Raw genomic sequence first — 20,930 nt, 5'->3', positions numbered from 1 at the left:
TATTTGCAGAATATGAATTCAAAAACAAACTTACTCTCTGTTGTTAAGTCCACAGCAAGGCAGAACATGCAACAAGGGACGCCTCATTAGTACCAAAAAGTCACCGCATACACATGTAATGTACCATGCATTCATATTGATGTCAGTGTTCATCCAAATGGATTGATTTAGTTGGTAAAGTTCTGATTCATTACCTTGCTGTGAGGATCTGCAAACATCCGTGTGAAGATCTCACAAAGTCTCTTCAGCTCCACGCGACTGCAGCCAACCAACAGAACCAGACAACCAATCAGCCATCACCAATCAATCATCAATGACTCAGCTTTAAGCAAAAGGCCAAATATAAAATCCATCAGGTCATTGCCAGCGCATTTGGGGAAAGCAAATGATCATTGTGTACCTGTTTATCCTTGAGTTTAAATGCACCTGTGGTGATCTACCATGTGCTTCCATGGGTTCAGCTAACCACCTGTTTTCAGATTTCCTTACAGTCTATCTCACTCTGGCTAGCAGGTTGTACACAGTTATTGTTCTGGTTCGCCACCAATCGGATGGTTGATTTGTTTAGTAAGGGTTATAGAACAGACAGACATACAGACTGTTCCAACTGAGGAAGAAATTCACCTGTAACTTGAAGAAACGCGCAGGGAAACCACAGATTTTTTTTTATGACTCCTTTGTTGTGCATGTATCCAAACACATTGGGATTTGCATTACTCAAGATAACCAACAAATCCGAAATCACCTCTAAAAGTGATTTGTGTGCACCTTTGAACCACTCTGAAGAAAGACAATAATAACAATAACTAGTCCCCAAATACTAAAGCACATATTTCTTGCATATGTATTTTTATACCCGACAGCGCGCTCCCACCTCAGTATTCTTTGGCTCTTGAGGAGGTTCTGCAGGCCCAGCAGGCCCTCCTTCCTCTCAGACCAGTTGGAACTGGCACAGTGGTTCAGGACCTCAGCCACATCCTCCGTCTGGCGCAAGTAATGGGGGATTCCTCCATTTCGTGACCCGTACGAGCGCTCCGAGCATGCGCTAGATGCGTCGCTGTTGGCATCGTCGTCAGAGTACATCCCCGGGGATTCGTACCTCCGTCTCAATGTCTTCCTCTGAGAAGGGAAGATGGACACTGAGGATTTGATACCGAAATACTGACCGGCTGTGAGGTAACAATCTTGATAAAAGCTTGCCTGTTGCATCTGGTAGCCATGCGGTTTTCTCAACAGTTTAAGAAAATTAAAAGTCCAAATTTGTACGTAGATGATATGAAATTCTTCTAATACATTTTAAAGCATTTTCTTTCATTCTTCCTATAAAAAGCCAGTCAAGCAGTGCCACAAGTAAGCAAAGGCCTTGCAGTGGGGGACACGTCAAACAGAAGAGCATATTTAATCTTATCTCAAAAAATGAGCAATGTGCCAAAACAATGACGTTCAACACATTTATACCACAAAGACGTGTCTCTGCTCTGGTACCACAGATGCTCACATCAGGGATGCGATGGACAAACATTCAAAGTGAAACAAAAAAATAAAGAAAAATAAAGAAATAAGAAGGCTTTGGGGTGGAGGAGCGATTATGATGAGGCAAGCTGCATTATTGTTTTCTTTACTTGGTTAGTGTATGATGGCATGGATACATGGACAGAAATGCAAAATGACCAACTACCTTATTCCTGGAGTCTCCTAAAAGCTGAAATGGTAACAAACAACCAAGAGGAAAAGAGGAGAAAGGGAACGTTTAAAGGAGGATCAAAGAAAGAGTTCAGTTCATTTTTCTGCGTGCAACACACATGTGACGAGACGTGTTAGAAATATATCTGATCTTAGTAAACGTAAAACTTTTTCATGGAGCTCCGTATTCCTGAAAAAAGGTCAGAATGATTGTTACGTTTGGTGACATCTACTGTTTTAGCAGTAAAGGAAGTCTTCACAGTGGCCTGAGCATCCATCCTTAACACTTACTAATTAAGATTGCACAAGTGACACGTAAGGCTTCATGGAGTACAAGTACCTGGATAATTATACAGCACCAAATCACAACAAGAGTCGCCTCAATGAGCTTTATATTGTAAGGTAGACCCTACAATAATACATACAGAGAAAAACCCAACAGTCATATGACCCCATATGAGCAAGCACTTTGGCAACAGTGGGAAGAAAAAACTCCCTTTTAACAGGAAGAAACCTCCGGTAGAACCAGGCTCAAGGAAGGACGGCCATTAGCCACGACCGGTTGGAGTGAGAGAAGGGTTTAATTTAATGTTTAACAAAGTGTGTGCGAACAGGTGCTTATATGAACATGTGTGCTAACTAACCAATCAACATGCAGCACTACCAGCTACATCAAAAATGGAGTCAATGGAGTCAATACAATACTGTACTTTTTAAAAACTAAAATACAGCCCTCCTTCCAAATTCACTCTTACTCATTGTGGACCATCTCATGAGAGCCCTCTTGGTAAATACAATTTATAGCCAATTAAATTTTATTTTATTTTATTTATTTAGTGCCAATTCACAACAACAATCATCTCAAGGTGTGTTATACTGTAAGGTAAACCGCAACAATGTTGGAGAAAACAAAAATCCCCCAAAACAGACAATCTTCTGTAAGCAGCTGATGGTGGGGAAGACGAACTCCCTTTTAACAGGAAGAAACCTCTAATACAAACAGGACAAGGGGAGCGGCCATCTGCCTGACTGATTGGGCATAAGGACAAAAGGGGAAAACATAGAGAGACCAGCAGTTTATGCTAGCTAGCTACCCCACACCAGTAGATTTATTTATTTATTCTTTTTTTCATCTGGTAATATTGAGACGACTCCTGCCACTGACTGGTGTTTATGTATGTCAAACCTTCATCCACGCGGTCAGAGGTTTGATAAGTGCCCACAAAATGGGAATGCTAAAGCAGTAATAAACAATTTTCCAATCTATCTCTTTGATTGGAAAAAATTGTGCACTAATTTAAGACTTAATACATGAAAATATGCAGTGTGGATTTGAATAAGGACATGCAACCATTAATGCAGGTAGATGACCAACTGCCCGGACCTCACTTGCTCATTTTAACATTTTATCTTTTCAGACAGACTTTAAATCTAATAGTTTCTACATCCATTTTCTAACACTGGGGAACAATTAATTCTCTAGTTGTGTAGGTGACAAGGTCACAAGAATGGGACGGACATAAACACAAGCCAAAAAGATAAGATATCTCATACTTGATGATAAAAGTTTACACAATGTATCTCCACACTGATAAACTTCTTAAAAGTGTTGCCAGTAGAGACAAGTCTTTTTGTTTGCTATGCAACATTGTTGTGTTAATTTAATATAAAAACATTTTTTAATGTTAATCACAAATTTTAAATTATGCGTCTTTTCTCTCAAAAACCATCAACTTACCAGAGCATCAGCGACTGCTGCCTCCACCTCTGTGCCGGTGTTTAGGACCCTCATGGCATTAACGGACGCAGAAATTCTTGCTTGATGCACCAAACCGTACCGGTCTGCAAACAGAAATGGGAACAGAGGACAGTAAAGTGAAGGTGAATAAAAGCACAAATGCACAGTTACTTACCTGCTTCTCTTACTTACTGGTCTCTTCAAGCAAAAAGAAAAATGCTGTGAATTAACAGCTGAAAATATATTTAAGGCTCCAACCACCAAAAGCAAAAAGAAAAGCAACATCTTATAGAAGAAAAACCCAAACAGCAGGTGACCAGGCCCTCGGCCACTAAGCACAGACATGCATCACAGCGGCTGTATACTTATCCCTTGGAAGAAGAAGGATTTAAGAAACCCGCAATTCACCAAATAGGAAAAAACAAACATGTATGTTAAAAAAACAACAACAAAAAAACCCATGGAAAAACAAACAAAAAATATATTTAAAAGAAAGATATTTAATGCCACGAAACAAATTTCACATTAGCACAAAAAAAATGTAACCGCAGCTATAAACACACTAGAGGCCACTGAATTAAACAAAAAAATAAATAAATCACAGCTAACCAGAAAAAAATATAAGAAAAATAAGGCACCGGGAATGCAAAAGAGTGAACACTGTATCAAGAACATAAAATAAAATAAATAAAATAAAATGTTCCCTTTACATGCTTAATTACAAAGATACTGAATAAAATACTGAGCAGGGAACATAAAACCAACTATAAATGTTGCCTGTAGTCACGTCACTGTACACATCCACAGAAGCATGCTGGCCGGCATGATTTGTGTGTAATATTTTAAAAAAATGGGAGGAAACTGAAAGCGGCTTGGCTAGTTGGGGAATCTGATCATGCAGGTCACCTGACTGGCCGTGGGGGTCGGCTGTGGAGAGAGCGCTGGTTGAACGGGAGTGACGTCGGGAGGCTGCGAGGGAAACGAAAGGTGGGCAACATCCGGACCAAAGGGTTAGTGGTGCAAACACACAGACAGAAGCCATTTTTACTCTGCTGGGCTGAGCTTCATGCAACACTGGCTTCAGCACCTCCTCCTGGGCTCAATGGGCTCCCAGGCAGTCCTGAAAACGACAGTTCCTCTCAAGTCCACTTGAAGCCAAAAGTGAATTAATTGCTATCATATTAAAATGTCCAACTTTAAAAAAAGAAAAAACAAAACAAAACAATGTTACAATTATTACATGGAGACCAAACCAGTTCTTTGTTTATCTGTAAACATGTTGATTTCTGCTGTAAAGTTGGACATTTTAATGTTGGTGTCTAAGTATATATGGGAGTTTATGTGGACACGTGCGCTGCTGGAGCCTCTAGTTGACATTAGATGAACTGCTTTTTGTTTGATTGACTGATTTTTCACCCTGAGGCTGCATCTTGGCAGAGCTTAATGGATTGGGAGCAGTGTCAAAAATATTTGGCTAGTAAACAACGCTACTCTTGTTCTTACAATAGTGATTTTGTCCTTTCTGAGTTTAATGTGATAAAAATGTCCAAAATGAACGACACATTTTATTCAGTAATACCTGAAACTAGTGACTGAGACTGAAACTCATCAGGGAAGTGTTTATTTTCTCATAGACAACAATATGCAATCAGACTTGCAGGTTTAAGCCACTCTGGCAACATAATGTTACCCTTTCTAGCCAAACTGAAACATAAATCTGCCTTTTTGCATTATCCAACCATTCTGCATATTACACTTTTAAGTGTTATGATTTGACATAAAACTGAAGAAAACCTGCTTTAGCTCCATTTCTTGCTCTTAACCTGTGCAAACACAGATCGTTCAGATCAGTTCAGCAGAGTAAAAACAGGTCACGTGTACAGGATAACAGGAGGTGTTGCCCGTCATAATAACAAAGAATTTTTAACATTAAACGTCGGTGAAAACATGTAGCCTTTTTCCCAGCACACATTTAGATTTTTCAAAGTAAGAAAAACACTTATGTTTCTAATACTTGAAAAAAATGGAATCAACCGATATTCATTCACTTATTTTTTTCTACCGTGATAAATCAAAATATTAGCTGTGAAAAGGCAACAAAATGAATAACTGAACTGTGTCTGCTGGCAGAGCAACATAAAGCAAAAAATTCTTTAACAGAGAACAGAAAAAGATGCTGTTACTCTCACAGTTTAGAGTTTTTGGGTTTGGGTCCAAAGAAATTTAGAGAGATTTTCCTGGCAGAGAATGGTGTGATGACAGTAAGCGGGACCAGTCTGCATACGGTAGAGGCAAAGGCATTTCTCACCATTTAATTGGCAAACATGTCTATGATGTTTGAATAAATCCAAATCCAGTTTACTGGAACTAGTGAGATTGGGTATCAAGTCCATAGAGGCCTCTACATTTGACCACTACCTGATCCACAAAACACTGGACCCTTCTTCTTGCGGTTGTTGGCCCCCCGGGGGGGCCATTCCTTGCTTTTCCTTTTTTTTTTTTCAGGAAACCTTTTTGATTTTGGGTTGGTTGTTTTGCCCCTTTTTGCAGTTTTTCAACCTTTTCCGGTTTTTTTTCCCTTTTTGGGAAGACAGATTGACAGCTGGATTGATGAAACATCTGCGAGGATGTGGATGCTGTGTCCGGCTGTTGTGTTGAAGAGACAGCTGAGCATGAAGGTGAAGCTGGTCAAGCTATGTTCATACCCTAATCTGTGACCGTGAATTAGGGGTAATAACTCAGTGAATAAGATCATGCATACAAGTGTTGAGAATGAGCTTCATATGGTGGCTGAGCCCTCTGTGCACCATTTTACCACCATCTGGTGAATGCCTCTTTACAACAAACTTGACGTCACGCCTCTTGATTTCTGTAATCCTACGCATTGTGCCACTGCAGCTGGGTTGAAGACACGAGTCTACGAACATGTTGGTGTTCATGACCATTTTACTGATGTATCACTACAGAAGTTCAGAGATCAAGTTTGAAAAAATGAAGTTTGTGGAAAAAACTCTGATTGTTCAGGAGAATAATGCAGCAGCGACCTGTGCCGTAACAGCAAGGATAAATACATGTGGCTGTGTGGTTACGTCACTGGTTGCGTGCAATGTGACCAATGTGTTGGGTGTACTGGTGGCCTTAAGAATAGGATGACATGGTCAGTCATTCTGGAGAAGCTCAGAGTAGATCTGCTGCTTCTGAAAAGAAGACCCAGGATGTGCTAGAGAGATATGTCTTTAGTTTGGATTATCTTGCTGTCCTTATCCAGGAAGAACTGGAGGAGGGTCTAGACAACGATTGGTTACTGCTTCTCCGAGAAGTAATTTTTACTACTTTGTTTATGCTTAGATTTCAAAAATTCTGCAGAGAGATTAAAAAGCCCTTCATCTGCACATGATTTCACTTACAACTATTTCAATTACAGGAATCCCTCTTAAAAAAAGCCCAGCACAGAAACACTGAGGTAAATCTCTTATATAGGAAAACAATTAAATTAAGAAGAGGAAAAACAGAGCAGACACAGAGGAAGGCATGCAGAGATTTCAGATGCTACAGAGAACACAGAGACCAGACAGAAGACTGGAGCAGGAAGCCCGTTTAAGCATCAGGTACATTTTGTTCAGTTGGTAAGCTCACTAGGAGAGAGTCCAGACAGCCGTGAGCTCAGAGATACTCACCCAGAGGAGTGAAGCCCCGAGCGGGGCTGGTGTCACGGCTGCTCTCACGACTGGTGTCGCGACTGCAACCTTGACTCATGCTGGGACGGGGAATGCGGCTCCGGGCTAGCGTGCGGTAGGGGAGAGCAGCAGGAAGAAGAGGTTTACCACACAGGCTGGCTGTTAGGACAACAAGTTAGGTGGGAGTGTCAGTGTGCATCCATAGGAGAAAAGGTGGGAATGAGGCTCGGAGAGAGGAAGACAGAGAGAGAAGAATACTGGAAGCATGAAGCCTCGGATGAGGGTCCTGGAGCATGTAATAGCCAACAATATAAACTGTTTTAAGTGGTTGAACAATAAGTGAGTAACTCTGGTTTTCCATGAAGAGATTACAACAATGTGTATGGTCATTGGAGACAGGAGATTTCTGCGCAGCCCATGTTTATGAGTTTTGGCAGAACAGTGTAAAGGATAGCACAGAAAATCAACTGATTCATAAACCAATCAATAGAGTCAAACTCCTGACCTCTGTCATTGAGTCGGCTAATACAGAGAGACTACGAGAGATTTAAAAAAAAAAAAGGCAGATACAGAAGGAAAATGGTGAGAGTAAAGAAAATGACAAACAGCAGTAGGGGTGAGTGAGAGTCAGTCATACAGCACATGGCCAGGAAAGATTAGATCCAAACACGAGCTCAGGCTTCAAACTGTTAACTTGTGAGAAACAGATCAAAACAGCAGGATTTGTAAAGAAGAAAAAATACAAATGAGCAAGTGAAGAAAATAAAGACCTCTTTCCCATCTCAAATCAAATCTATAAACAAACACAAATAAACACTTGACAAGAAACCAAATTTATCAGAAAAACCAAACAGTTTTTGACTTATAGTCTTTCATCAGGTAACCAGCAACCGATCGAGGGTTGAAGAGCTTCATGAAAAAAAGACCAATAAGAGTTTGGACCTGTAAGTCTGAAAAGTCATGACTGCGCCTGGCCCTACAGCAGGGCAGCCAGAGAGGAGAGGTGTGGTGCACAGGAATTCTTAAGGTACTGGACCATGAAATCAATAAAAATAAAACAGCAAGATCATTAAAGATCATCTTCTTGGGAACGTCCACAATACTAACAGTATCTCTGCTATCTTTAGATTTCTGTTCTGAACACTTGCACTGCTCAGTCAAGAACTGCCGTTTTAAAGTGACCTAAACTTCACAGAGAACATGTTTCTGGTGATGAGCGCTGTGTCTGCGGGTAGGACTGATCAGATTTTAGATTTTTATTCTGGATTTTCATCCAGTCTCCAGACCAAAAGACAGCAGGTGAAATGTGAGACCAGGAGCATGCTTGCATCCCCAAATATTCTTTGGGTTGAATTTGTCTCCCAAGGTCAGACTGTGAACTTTAACTGTAACGTCTGAGAAGGAATATTCAGAGGAAACCATCGGACCTGGATTAAAAACAGAACTTGTACAGAGTTATCTAAAAAAAACAAAATTCTTTTGTAAAAGTTCAAACCAAACAATTTCAATAAAAAAAAAAAATAATAATAATTTTTTGGCCCTGTTGTGAGATATCGTAGGTCAGAATATACCTGTGAGGAGTGATTATTTAAGGACGGGAATCATATCGCAATTTACTGTATCACTGATTTATGATCTGCGCTCTGACAATAAACTCGCTCATGGAAATGTACAGCACACAAAACAAACAGGACTTAATGTTTTTATCAGAAAGATAGGAAAGTCCAGTTTCAGCTATCTGTACATGTGTTCCTGTGACACATGGTGATCAGCACACCTGAGGGGTCAATGCCGTGCAGCCAGTCAAAGGAACACTGTGTGAGATCTGGGCCAGCTTCTTGTTTTTCTTCTGCACAGTTATGTCATATTAATAGTGACACTAAATAAGCAATTCATTCCCTGCACAATTACAATTCCTATTTATGCATCAAATATCAGAAAACTGCAGAAACAAGTCAGAACTAAAGTGTCAGGACTAATGGAATAAATACAGACTGCTGCTGGCTTCAGGAGCCATTTCAAAAATCATCACTTGTAAGAATTCAATTAATAAGAATCTTTATATTCAGGGTTTTATAAACAAGCCGCGCATTATTAACACGTTTTTCAGGCATTAGTTCCAGTTTCAACGTGCCTGTGACTGAACATCTACTCTTAAATCTCTCCTTAAGACTTTTTTTAAACATATTTTCATATGTTTCTATTTCTCCTCTACCACTTTCTTCCTCACTTATATTTTTTATTTATTTTATTCATACTTACAGGTCATATTATTCTGATTGTTCTATGTTTTGATGGAAGCTTTATGCCTCATTTTAAATAGCTGTTTATCCTTATTGTATCGTTATTACTGATGGTGAGCTCTTATTGAATTCTATATAGAACTCTGCCTCGGCATTTTAAAAATGCTAACTAAATGAATAGTATAACAGTAATTAATTATTATTATTTACTGAAACGTGGATTCCCTCAGTTTGCAATGCCTGGTGGAGACGTGCATCAGTATGTCTCAGTGCACAGACTCCCCGTTGTTTATGTCCACTGTCACTTTTTCATTCAGCATTCTCTCTAATGTGTAGATTCTCTTATTTGTTTATTCTACTTTTATCATAACTGGGGTCTAATTTACATTTTTACTGTTATTTATGCAGGTTTGTTAATTTTTGCTGTGCTTTTTATTGCATTGCTATCACATTTGACTTTTAATTGTTCTAAATGCCATCATAATTGATGTTTTATATTCCATATTTTTGTACACTTTTACTGTTTGCCTTAACTAGAAGGCACTTTCTGTGAACTTTTCCTGTTTCTGAAGGTGCTTTAAGTTTAATTCTATGTTATTGTCGTATACAGATAGTAAATGCAGTGAGTGTGCCGCTCCAGAGTCAGGTCCTTACCAAGGCCTAATCGGCTGGGGCTGGTTTCCCGGCTGCAGCCCTGGCTGCGAGGGATCCTGCTGCGCTTATCTGCCGGAGTGGTGGAGGCTGATGCCGTGGCTCGAGGGATCCGTCCGTAGCTGCTGTGACTGAGTAGCTTACCCGGAGAGCTGGAGCGACTACCGGCTGTTAGGACAAAAAAATAAAAAATTAAAAAGGACAAACAGGAAAAAAGTGGCTGAGATAGTCCTGTAAGGACACTGCAGCCCATAAATCTGACAGATTATGATGTGTTCTTCTATTTTAGGCACAAACCCATCCCATCTTTAAAGGTGAATCACAGTGACAACACAGAGCTTCAAAGACAGGTAAATTACAGTCGTAAACCATCAAGTGACCGAGCTGTGGTAGCCACTAAAACGGCCAAGTGGGACCATCAGATTTTAGACTTTATTTCTTTGCTTTTATTTTATTTTTGTAATGGATCTGTCTGTCTGTCCCACCCATTCACTGTTTTGTTTGTTACATGACAGGCCATCTAAAACAGGGACGCTAAACTCCACGGTTATGTGGCCCACCAGTTTTACATGGTGGCATCAACATTGAAAATCTGTGGGCCAGACCAGTGAAACTCTCCTCTCTGAGATATCTTAATATATGCTTTTTGTGACATTTTTGTTTGGTGGTGCGATGTGATTTTTCTAATGTAAAATATATGCTGTTGCTCCAAAACGTGGGGAAACACTGCTGTAGATAATGCTTAGTAAATGTGCACAATTACAGAAATATCAGGCTGTTTGTTTGTTACTACCACATGTCTGTTTTTTTTGTTTTTGTTTTTTTAGATGTGAAAGATTTCACAGATTTTCTAGAGAAACACTAAAAATATCTGAAAATGAAAAGTCTAACTATAAAATAATTACCAACAAATTAATGATTAAAAAAAAAAAAATACACACAGCTTTCCTCACAGAAACCATGTAGGAAGGAAACATGTGGCACACAGAAACACGTAACTTAGTCACTTGAAGGTTAAACAATCAAAAACAAAATCTACAGCTTGGACATGTGGGGTGAAGGAAGGAGGACACTTGTTCAAAGTAAATGGGGACAGACAATGCCTTCCACAGTGGAAAAATAACCCCAACAAAACCTCACAAAATTACTAATAGCTGGAAAGTGTGAGAAACATGCAGATACTGAAGGTGACACAACGAGACTACGTGCAAAGCTTTAGAGTGGACTTCATTTATAGAACTGCGTTGAATCACTGCTGTCGTTGGCGATGTCACCGTTTGCATTCGTATTTGAAATGTCATAGTTTGAATAAACTGCAGCAGTTTAATGTCTGCGACATAGAGGAGATGACACAAGTATGGTCGTTTTCTGATCATTCACTGGAGAAAAGTGCATTGTGGGTAATGCTTATTTACCAAAATTTACCAATTTTACCTATCAAATTTACTGTCTTGCAGCTGTTTCTTAGATTTATAATGTATCACTTATTAATGCAATTTGCACTACTCTCTTGCACCAGATGAGTCTTACTTTTCTTCACCTAACTTCAATTTAAATTTGTTTGTTTTTTTAAATCACTGTTGTATATATACCATTTTTGCATTCTCTCTTAAAGTATAAGGCCTTTAACATGCAATTAACTATGTTGTTTATTCATTGTAGACTGTACTATTTTATTCGTTATCTGGCTAATGCTGTAACACAATCATTTTCCTTGTGGGATCAATAAAGTCTATCTATCCAACCAACCATCCATCCAGTCGCTAAAATTAAATTGGTGCAGTTTTAGACTATGATGGGCAAAGACGGTGGTTGACTGATGTTACTGACTAAACAGTGAGGATACAATGAAGATTTAACGCAATGCTATAAGTCAGGTATGAAAGGTGAGGCATCTGTCTTGTGATTGGTTGAAGCTGAGGCCTTACCACTGATGGGATTGGCTGATCTTGATCCTGGGTGATGGAAGCGATAGGCAGGACAGGGTGGAGATCGAGATCAGTCAGAATGAGACAGAAGGGGTTATGTTCATTGATTTGTTCCCAGCATGCACTCTGGGTGGCTGTGGACATGTTAGCTGTGAGCTCACAGATCTAAGCAACGTACAAAGATAACACAACACACACAAAAGCAACAAAGCGTGCATGTATGGAGGCACACATACACAAAAACACAAGACTGCACAGAAGAAACACATGTCGAGGGGATGTTAAAGCAGCACACAACAATGAACGTTCAGCGCAGGCTTTGCAGCTTTGTAAAGCCGGATGTGCAAAAGCTGGTTAAACAGCTTCACGCTCACATTTCACTCTAACATCGCTATTTAAGCACGTGCATGAGGTGTCTATACATACGCTGGGACTGTGAGACCACTTTGGCCCGACTTCGCCCCCTGCTGTCCACCACTGAAGAAGAGCTGGCTCCGCCAACGCTGCCCGAGCTCTGTCTCCTTGTGCGAACGCGACCTGGATGAAAAGAAAAGGGAGAAAGAGCAAGAGGGGGGGTAGAAGGTTTAATAGATGGGAGTGACTGACTGCGGTTCAACCCAGCCCTGGACAGAGATGCTGGAGAAGAAGAAGTCTGAGGAAACAGAATGAAGCAGACCTGGATGAGGAGACAGAGCTGCTCTGAAAACATGAAGGGGAAACAGACACACCTGGCTTTGTTAGTGTTCACAAATAGTTCTCAGTGTTTCTTGTGACCCGCCAGACAGGAAAGGCATTCCTGAATCTGTAACTCGTGCTATTCAGAAAAGGACTTTTTAAAGACCATACATTGAGATAATTCCAATGTTTCATTAAAAATGAACTTAAAAAGTAATTTTTTTAAGGTAAACTCTGTGTTCATATGTAAAGAAGGGAAATAAGAAAGATCTCTAAGTTCCCTTGCCCACCCAATCAGTAGATAGTCATCGTCCATGAGCCTCATTCTGCTGAATGTCTACCTGCTGTCTTAGTGTTGCCCCGTGGTTCTCATAGGAAATCAATGGATTATTGGGTTTATTTCTATAATATTGTAGGGTATCTATGTTGCTTTGATTTTTGCTCTGAAAAAGGGTGTCTTGGGTTTGGAAATGACGTGTTCAGCAGTTTAGTGCATGGCCGCATGTCACTGGAGTGTATTGTGGTGATCGTCAAAGGTTATTTGCTTTGCCTGTTTAGTAATTCCTTGCATTACTTTTCAGTTCTAGAGTTTGGATTCAAAACAATTCTGTGTAATTACAATAAGCTTCCTTCATTCATGGTAAGAAGGGCTGTCACTGTCATCTGTCCATGCAGGCCAACCTAGTATGGTAATCAATAACTGGTGTTTTAATTTAATGTGCGTGTTGTAATTTCTCAGGTTTTTAAGAGTCCATTGAACATGGATTCTCTTCTATGGTTGTTTATGGTCTCGGTCTTTGATTTCAAGTCTTAATGAATCAAACCTGATGTTCATTTTGGAAATTATTGTCCCATTAGAGTCAAAAAGGACCTTAAAGTATGAGATGTTTTAAGGCAGGACTACCTTGTGATTGACATGTTCCTCTTGTCCCAGCATGGAGTGTCTCAGTCAGATCCACCCCTTGACCAAAACACTAAGCTAGGCTCAAGGCTGAAAATCCCTACCTGACATGAAGTCTCGGATTAACTTATGCAAGCAAAGCTAACCACTTCCTTTTTACCCTAACGGAAACCACAAGAAATATCTTCAGACTTTTTGACCGAGACTTAAAGATAAACAAACACTGAACATCCTTCAGAGCTACTCTGTGGCTGAAGAAGATTGTATAACTGTAAAGAGTACTCTGATATTTTAAACATGTACACCTTGTTACATCACATATTCTACACAATAATTAAAATGCATTCTGCACTTTTAGACAACATCATAAACCTTCATAATTCCAACCAAGAAGAACTGATAAACTGGAGGCAAAAAGGTTACAATCAGTTCGGCTTTAATTATCATAACCTTCTCAGGTCTAAGTCCTCAGCAATGATAAGTAACCCTAACTGCCACCTTTGGATTTTCCCACATGCTCTCTACGGTCTTGGGAATTGGGGACAAAACAAACATTCAAACTTATATGCAACAAAAATTATTTGCATTGCTGAAAGCTAAAAGGGTAACTGAAAATCCATCCTGCAGGGCATTTGTGGAAGAAAAGCTAAAATATCTTTCTATCCTAACTTTTTATCTTCTGCAGATCTTTTTGCTTTTGATACAAATGTATTTCTGCGATAAAGGCTTTCATCCTCTCACCTCTACAGCCCTGTTATAAAGTGCGAGGTGCAATAAAAGTGAAGACAGCTGCAACCGCCCAGTCTGCAGGTTCACTGAACGATTGTACGATAAGTTATGGGCAAAAGCCAACTCAGCAAGAACATCTAAAGTGTGCTCTTATGCAACACGTCAAGAATAGCACCTGAAAACTGGCGACAATGATAACAGGGATTATACAACATGCTAAAAATAAATCCCCTTGAGGCGTATAGGAAGTGATTAGACTGTGTGCGTTATCTCTTCATATATTCATCGAGACTTACAGCAGATCATAAAAAACCTTATCTGATCGGCCATTCAAACTCATCTACACTAATGACACCACTCAGGTTTTCTGTGGAAAATCACAGAGTGGATTGGATTTTTCTGACTGTTCCTTCCTCTCACTGTTTGCATTTCTTGATCCATGGAAGAAGGCTGAGCTTCTTTATTACACAGTTTCAGGCATTGTACTAGACCGCTGCTGGTACAGTGAGCATCAGTGCACGTCCACCTGCGGCTGCAGGCTCAGTAACAGAACTTCACTCGCTCTCCTACCTGCAGAGCGAGGGCTGCAGCGGCGGCTGACTGCACCTCTCATTACGTCTCACACTTGGCACGACATTACAGAGCAGCCGTTGTTTACAACCACGTTTTGGTTTTTATCATTACAGCTCTGACACAATTTAAATGGGTGTAACACTGACTGACTAGCTGAAGCTACTGCTAGTATTAGAATTAAACTGCAGTTCCCTTTAATGACACCTTTTTAAAAAAACTTGCCTGCTTAAACTGTATTAAGGCTTAATGTTTGCATTATTAGGGGTGTGCCTGATTTTTTTAAATGGAAGTGTCTGACTAAAACAAGACATATGAAAATTCTAGGACTTTATCTGGATATTATTGAGCACCAGTTTGTGTCTGTGTTACACTTGTATACAGTCTGCAGATGCGTCTTGATAAAGTTACCTGAAAAGTTCAAGCGTGATCAGATGTGTGCCTTGTGTCTTATTCCCATTACTGTGGACGTTTGTCCTTGGTCTGTCTTTCAGTTTACTGCCTGAAGGTTGCTTTTACTTCCCTCCTTTTCCTTCCATCCTTTCATTCGATGTGTTTTTTTCCTGTGATCTATTTTTTGAAGTCATCAGAATCTAAGTTAGTTTTTAGTTTGTGTCTTTTTTCATTAGCGTTAAACAACACGAGGACACTTCAAAGAGACCCCAAACCTATGAGTGGCACTGGAGGTAGCAACACCGTGACAGGAAATCAAACTGTGGACCCATTTAGTGCATGCCACCCTGCAGCACACCATGAGAACCTTTTCTGTAGAGTATGATACAGTAACAGTGGATTCAACTGCTGTTCAAATTAGACAGCTGATGGATACATTTGGGTCATTCCATAAAAAAAGAAAATCAACCACATCAGAAAAGACCTGAAGCCTCAAAATCAACTGATTTTTTTTTTGTACATTAACTTCAGTATATTGAGTGAAGCCTTCATACTATGACTATTTTCTCAGTTACTGACCCTCAAAGTGCATTTTTGATTCCTCATAACTTCACAAATATAAGATTTTCCACATGAGTAAGCTCCAACTTTACTTATGTACTCTGATGGTCTGTAACGCTGAGAATATTCAAAGTATGGAGGTAAAATTTAGCGTGGTGAAGTTATTGTAGAAAAATGTGAGGGAGTCAGGTGGTAGCCGCTGATTGATTTTTCATGCAGTGACCCGTTTGTTAGGGTTACAGTCAGAAGGAGGAAATCCATGCAGACAGTCCATGCAGAGGTCCACAAAACTAGAAAGACTACTTAGAAGGGATAAAGAGAGGAAAAGAGAGCACAGATGAAGAGGAAATGTAAACATTGTGACATCTGACAAAAGAGAAACACTCATACACACAGTTCTTACCATCACTTTTACCAGGAGTGCCATCTATGGGGCATTTAAGAAAGGCGGTGCAGCAAAGAGTGGGAGGAGAGGCACAGAGGAAGTCATTAGTAGCAATTGAAGCAGCAACAGGCATGAGTGGGTGAGCAAGGGGCCTCATCGTAATTAGTTAGGGTCATTATGGAGCCATAGGGACTCATTGGAGGAGAACAAAGCAGGGAGAGAAGTTTGTGCATGGGGAAAAGATTACACAAAATATCTCATCTATTGGGAGGGAGTGGCTTAAACTTCTCGCATTAGCTTAAACAGGCGGCCATCACAGCAGGGGGCCACTCAGCCTGAACCAATCAATTTGTGTAAAGTGTCAGTGGAGGACTTAAACAGTTCCTGTTGACAGAACAGTCTAATGGCAACATCAGCAGTTATTAATATTCCCGGGCAGCTCCATAAAAGCCACTGATTACAGGAGAAATGCTTCAATAGCTCAAGATGACAGGAGAGACTAATCTGTTTATTTGGGACTTTTGCTAAACTGCTGCTTTAGTAGTTCTTACTGTAACATGGAAGAGGCTCAGTTTGCCCCTCAGCTACTTGAGCTGCTCTTCTAAACATCATGGCGCCCAGGAAATGCGACTAGTGTCATATTCACCCAACGGCGGGTGGAAATTATGGGGTCAGAGGGGTCACCTTCTTCTAGGGAAAACAGTGTTCTCCTCATTTAACCCTTCTAACTGTAAAATAGAGATGAACTGATTGATCACCCTCAGAAAAACCTATAGAAAAACCTTGCTGCTCATCTGTCCAGAAATCTAAGTACCGGTCAGGGGAATGGCATTAACTGTACATTAAATTTAAAAATGACTGTAGTTCAGGATTTTTTATAAAATATCTAGTGGTTTTTCAAGGTGTAATTATAGAGTCAGAGTGAGTGATATGAGTCAGATCATTTTTATTAGTACAAGAAATCTATGTTCAAAGACAGAGGCTTCTGAAATGTGGTGAAGCTCTGTAACACATGACAAAAATAATCATATGATGAAACTGAACTCCTGTAATGAAAAACCAGACCTAATTGTAATCAATGCATCTCGATTGTACGATATTGAATAAAATAATGAAAGGCACTGTGTACTGATAAGACTCCTTCACTCTGCAAACTTAAACGAAGGATCTGCAAGACTTCCTCTGTTTACTCTGTGTTGTTTGTTCACTGGGTGAATCCTATGGTTTGTTACTGGGGAGCTATCTGTCCTTGTGCACGTTTACGGAGAGCGAAATGTTTCATTTTGAGAAATAAGAGTGTGAGCAACTTGTGCTGAATACCAGAAAGTGGTCTTCCTTTTTGATTTGAGCGGGTTAGAAGGAGGAGAGTGATCAGTTACCTAAAGAGGCGTAGGATCCTGGTGGAAGAGCAGCTGCAGAGCTGAACGGCGAGGAGGCGGGAACAGTGGACAGACGAGACTTGGCGCTGGAGGCGGCGTTTACGTCGATGTCACTGCGGGAGCGTTGGAGGGATCCTGGAGTGGACGGCACCCTGGATCCCACAAGCTTACCTGTGGCAACACAGAGATGTTACTGTATCATGGCTACCTTATGATGCTTTTACATTTTCCAGTTTCAGGATCCATTTTCTACACTCAGATGGAAGCATGGCTGAACTTCGAAAGCACTTAAACTGAGTTTAAAAGCCAGATTCTGACATCTTTGTTGAATTCTTGTACTCCTTTTAAATCCGTTTTAATTCTTGTGCAAAAAGCTCTGTACTAGCTGTTGTAAAACACTCTGCAACCAACTGTGAACTAAATGTTCTTCTTGCTTTCTTTAGGTTTAATTTCCACTCCATGCCAACTGCCAGATTCTGCACGCATATGTTTTTACAGCACTACATGCATGTTGCACCTAAATAACTTTAATTTTAATTTAAGCTGGTTATGTAGTAGAGGAGGACAGAACAGACAGTTACTAATCAGTACAGAAACATCAAAAACCGGACTATAAGTCGACTTTCAAGGCAGAACAATGTAAATGTAATGTTGGTTGGGGTGGGCATCTACAATAAACCCTTCTGCTGAAATACTGCCACCTTGTGGTGACAGTTTTCAACTGTTTATTTTACTGCTGCAACGTGACTTCCACCATAAATTGAGGTGAATTTAACACACTTAACACAGCTCCGTAATTTAGATGTTTTTCTCTCATCTCTCAACTTGTGCAATCTTTCAGTCTGAGGCATCTTGTATTGATCCTCTAACACCCCATCATCTCTCCACCATCAAGCTCCCCGATTTTAAATCTCAGGAGTTCTTAATCAGCTTGGTCCAGGGGAAATGATAACGTGAAGTGACACAGTGCATGCGACTCAAAATGGAAATGTTCAGTGTATGCATCACTACTGAAACCCAAAGATGATCAGTCTCACTGATCTAAACATAAATCTGTTAAGAGCCAGGGTTCATCATAACCAATGCTCCAATGGGCCACGGCCAGTAAACAGGTTGGGCAGGTTGAATGGCCAACTGCTGGCTTGTCTACTTCAGTGGTCTTTTCACCTCAATAATAGAACGTTTTTTAAGTTATCATTGGCCTGCTTTCATTTTGAAGGAAATCGTTGCTGCAAGACATCATTGTGAGTGCTTTATTTATATTTGTGACTAAAAACAGATGCATTCAGACTGCAGTCAAAGTATTTAATATTCAGCCGCTACAAAAAGGTTGATTTCTGGAGGACCTTCGTCTCTGATGCAGAAATCCTGCTCGCTGGATACACCTCAATCCTCCAATCAGAGTCCTTTTATCAGAGCACCTGATTGATGAGTTTAAAGGTTAAGAGAAGTTTATTTACTGCTGCTTCACCAACCACTCCTTTGTTACCATAGAGAGAGAGAGTGAAGCTGAAGACGTGGATTTCCGCTGCAGAATACTGCTTGTTCACCACTCAAAATATTGAATCAATAAATAATTCCAGCTCTTTAACCTGTGACCTCAGGAATCTGTGCTTTTTGTGAAGCTTTCGATTTGTCTGAAGCCTTTATACAAACTTTATATCCTTTCCACGCTGACGAATCGAATAAAAAGATACTTACTTCTCGTCATGCTTCCTCCAATCACGCTCTTCACAGACAGTGGCCGGCTGGGGGAAGAAAAAAAGACACTTTTTAGAATTTATGTGTATCACAACCTAAGACTCATGATTTATAAAATTAAAATGCGTGGACTCCACTTTGGCACTATCAAATTCAGGTTCTAGTAAAAGCTTTGACTCATCAGCATCTAAACTGGGATAACCCCAAAGGACAAATGAGTTCAGACTGGAGACCACTGCAGCTGCAGGTCTGATGGGCCGAGCATGAGGTCATTACCCAAGTGCGCTCCACAGGGAGTCTACAAACGGGATTAATGATGGCGATTGATTCACCCACCCGCTGCACATCTGACAGTAATTACCAACATCTTTATCACCATATTCAAAACAGCAGATGCATTAGTGGTTTCATATCACTCAGTGAAATCCAATATGTGTGCTCAAGCTTTGAGGATGCAGGGACACGAGTGCTTCCAGCAGGAGGAGGAGAGTAGGAGCCAAAGAGCAGCGCGGTTCTTACTTCAGACTCTCCTGCGAAGACGACGAGGACCGGTCTGACTGGGGCAGAGACACGATGCTGTCTGAGCTCTTCAGGTGAGACTGGAGGGCCTTCTGATAGGTGGCCTCCAGCGCCTGGAAAAGATGTTCTGCCTCCCGGCTGTAGTGACCGTGAAAGCCCCAGTAGCACCTACAGGGTGGAAAAAAATAGAAGAGGCAGTGTAGTGAAAAACAAAAAAACTAACTAAACTTTCTCATTGAATTTTAAGACAGGACACTTACTTTCTAGCGATGGATCTGGCTTCAGAGTCGGCATCGTGGATTCCTTTCTTGATGGTCTCAGTGAGAACTGCCACGTGCCTGGGATAGTAAGGAAACATGGCAAGGAGAAACGGTTAAGACAGAAACGAGCTGTACTGATGATGTGGAGCACAAACAGCTCTCAGGGGAGTTCCTCGTTCCTCTCCTCTCTCCTACAGTTTGAATCCTCTGCTGATCCACAGGGAATGTAGCCACCCGTGGGGCTTTTCACCCGCTTTTTAAAGTCCCCGCTGCGGTTGCCATGGTTACATATATGGCAAGCAGGCCCCTTGATGATGATGATGATGATGATGGCTCGCTCAGGAGTCATCAATTTAACGGGCCTCATCAGCAGCTCAGCGAGCCAGCTCAGCTAACTGCAAATGCTCAACAACCTAAATGTCATCATGAGAGAGTAGAAGAAGAAGCTGCATGCACGTCTGTGCCTCAGCAGAACGCACGCACACACACACACACTCTCCTATATAGTATGCTTCCAGGAGGAAACAGCAGACTAGCTCACCTTTCCAGTGTATTGGTGTGCCACTCCTGCAGCATGAGGTCGAGAAACTCGTAACAGCGTCTGGAAAGAAATTAAAGTTTATATGAATACGTCTTTAACCTTTGGTCACTGAGATTCGAACCTGTCTGACATTTTTAGTAAATGCACCTATGGTATTTATTTGAAAATTCGACATCACCCCGTTCTCCAGTTAATACATTCACAAACTTAGGTGTCCATGCCACCCACCCGGAGGGGTAACAACAATATCCCGACAGCCCTTTAGGGCTGAGGAGTAAAATGTATAACTGCAAAGTAATTCAGAGTATTTATTCATTCATTATTCATTTCACTGGATTTAAAGTAAACAATAACCTTTCTGTGGCTGAAGCTCCGACTTGAACATGAACTCTCATG

At 40.6% G+C, this 20,930-nt stretch overlaps 1 protein-coding gene across 1 annotated transcript in view; it reads right to left on the bottom strand.

The window, feature by feature from the left end:
• clasp1a (cytoplasmic linker associated protein 1a) overlaps nt 1–20,930 on the bottom strand; it is a 91,891-nt gene that overhangs the window by 19,625 nt on the left and 51,336 nt on the right. The window contains 13 exon segments of the mRNA XM_013914001.1: nt 35–37; nt 195–258; nt 875–1,119; nt 3,422–3,525; nt 7,099–7,203; nt 9,996–10,160; nt 11,921–11,947; nt 12,347–12,457; nt 17,514–17,684; nt 19,215–19,261; nt 19,734–19,901; nt 19,994–20,071; nt 20,535–20,642. Coding sequence (XP_013769455.1) covers nt 35–37; nt 195–258; nt 875–1,119; nt 3,422–3,525; nt 7,099–7,203; nt 9,996–10,160; nt 11,921–11,947; nt 12,347–12,457; nt 17,514–17,684; nt 19,215–19,261; nt 19,734–19,901; nt 19,994–20,071; nt 20,535–20,642 — 1,396 coding nt within the window.

Source organism: Pundamilia nyererei, unplaced genomic scaffold, assembly GCF_000239375.1.
Source record: "Pundamilia nyererei isolate P.nyererei 1_Seehausen unplaced genomic scaffold, PunNye1.0 scaffold00163, whole genome shotgun sequence".
Taxonomy (NCBI): Eukaryota; Metazoa; Chordata; class Actinopteri; order Cichliformes; family Cichlidae; genus Pundamilia; species Pundamilia nyererei.
This window is presented reverse-complemented; position numbering and strand designations above follow the sequence as displayed.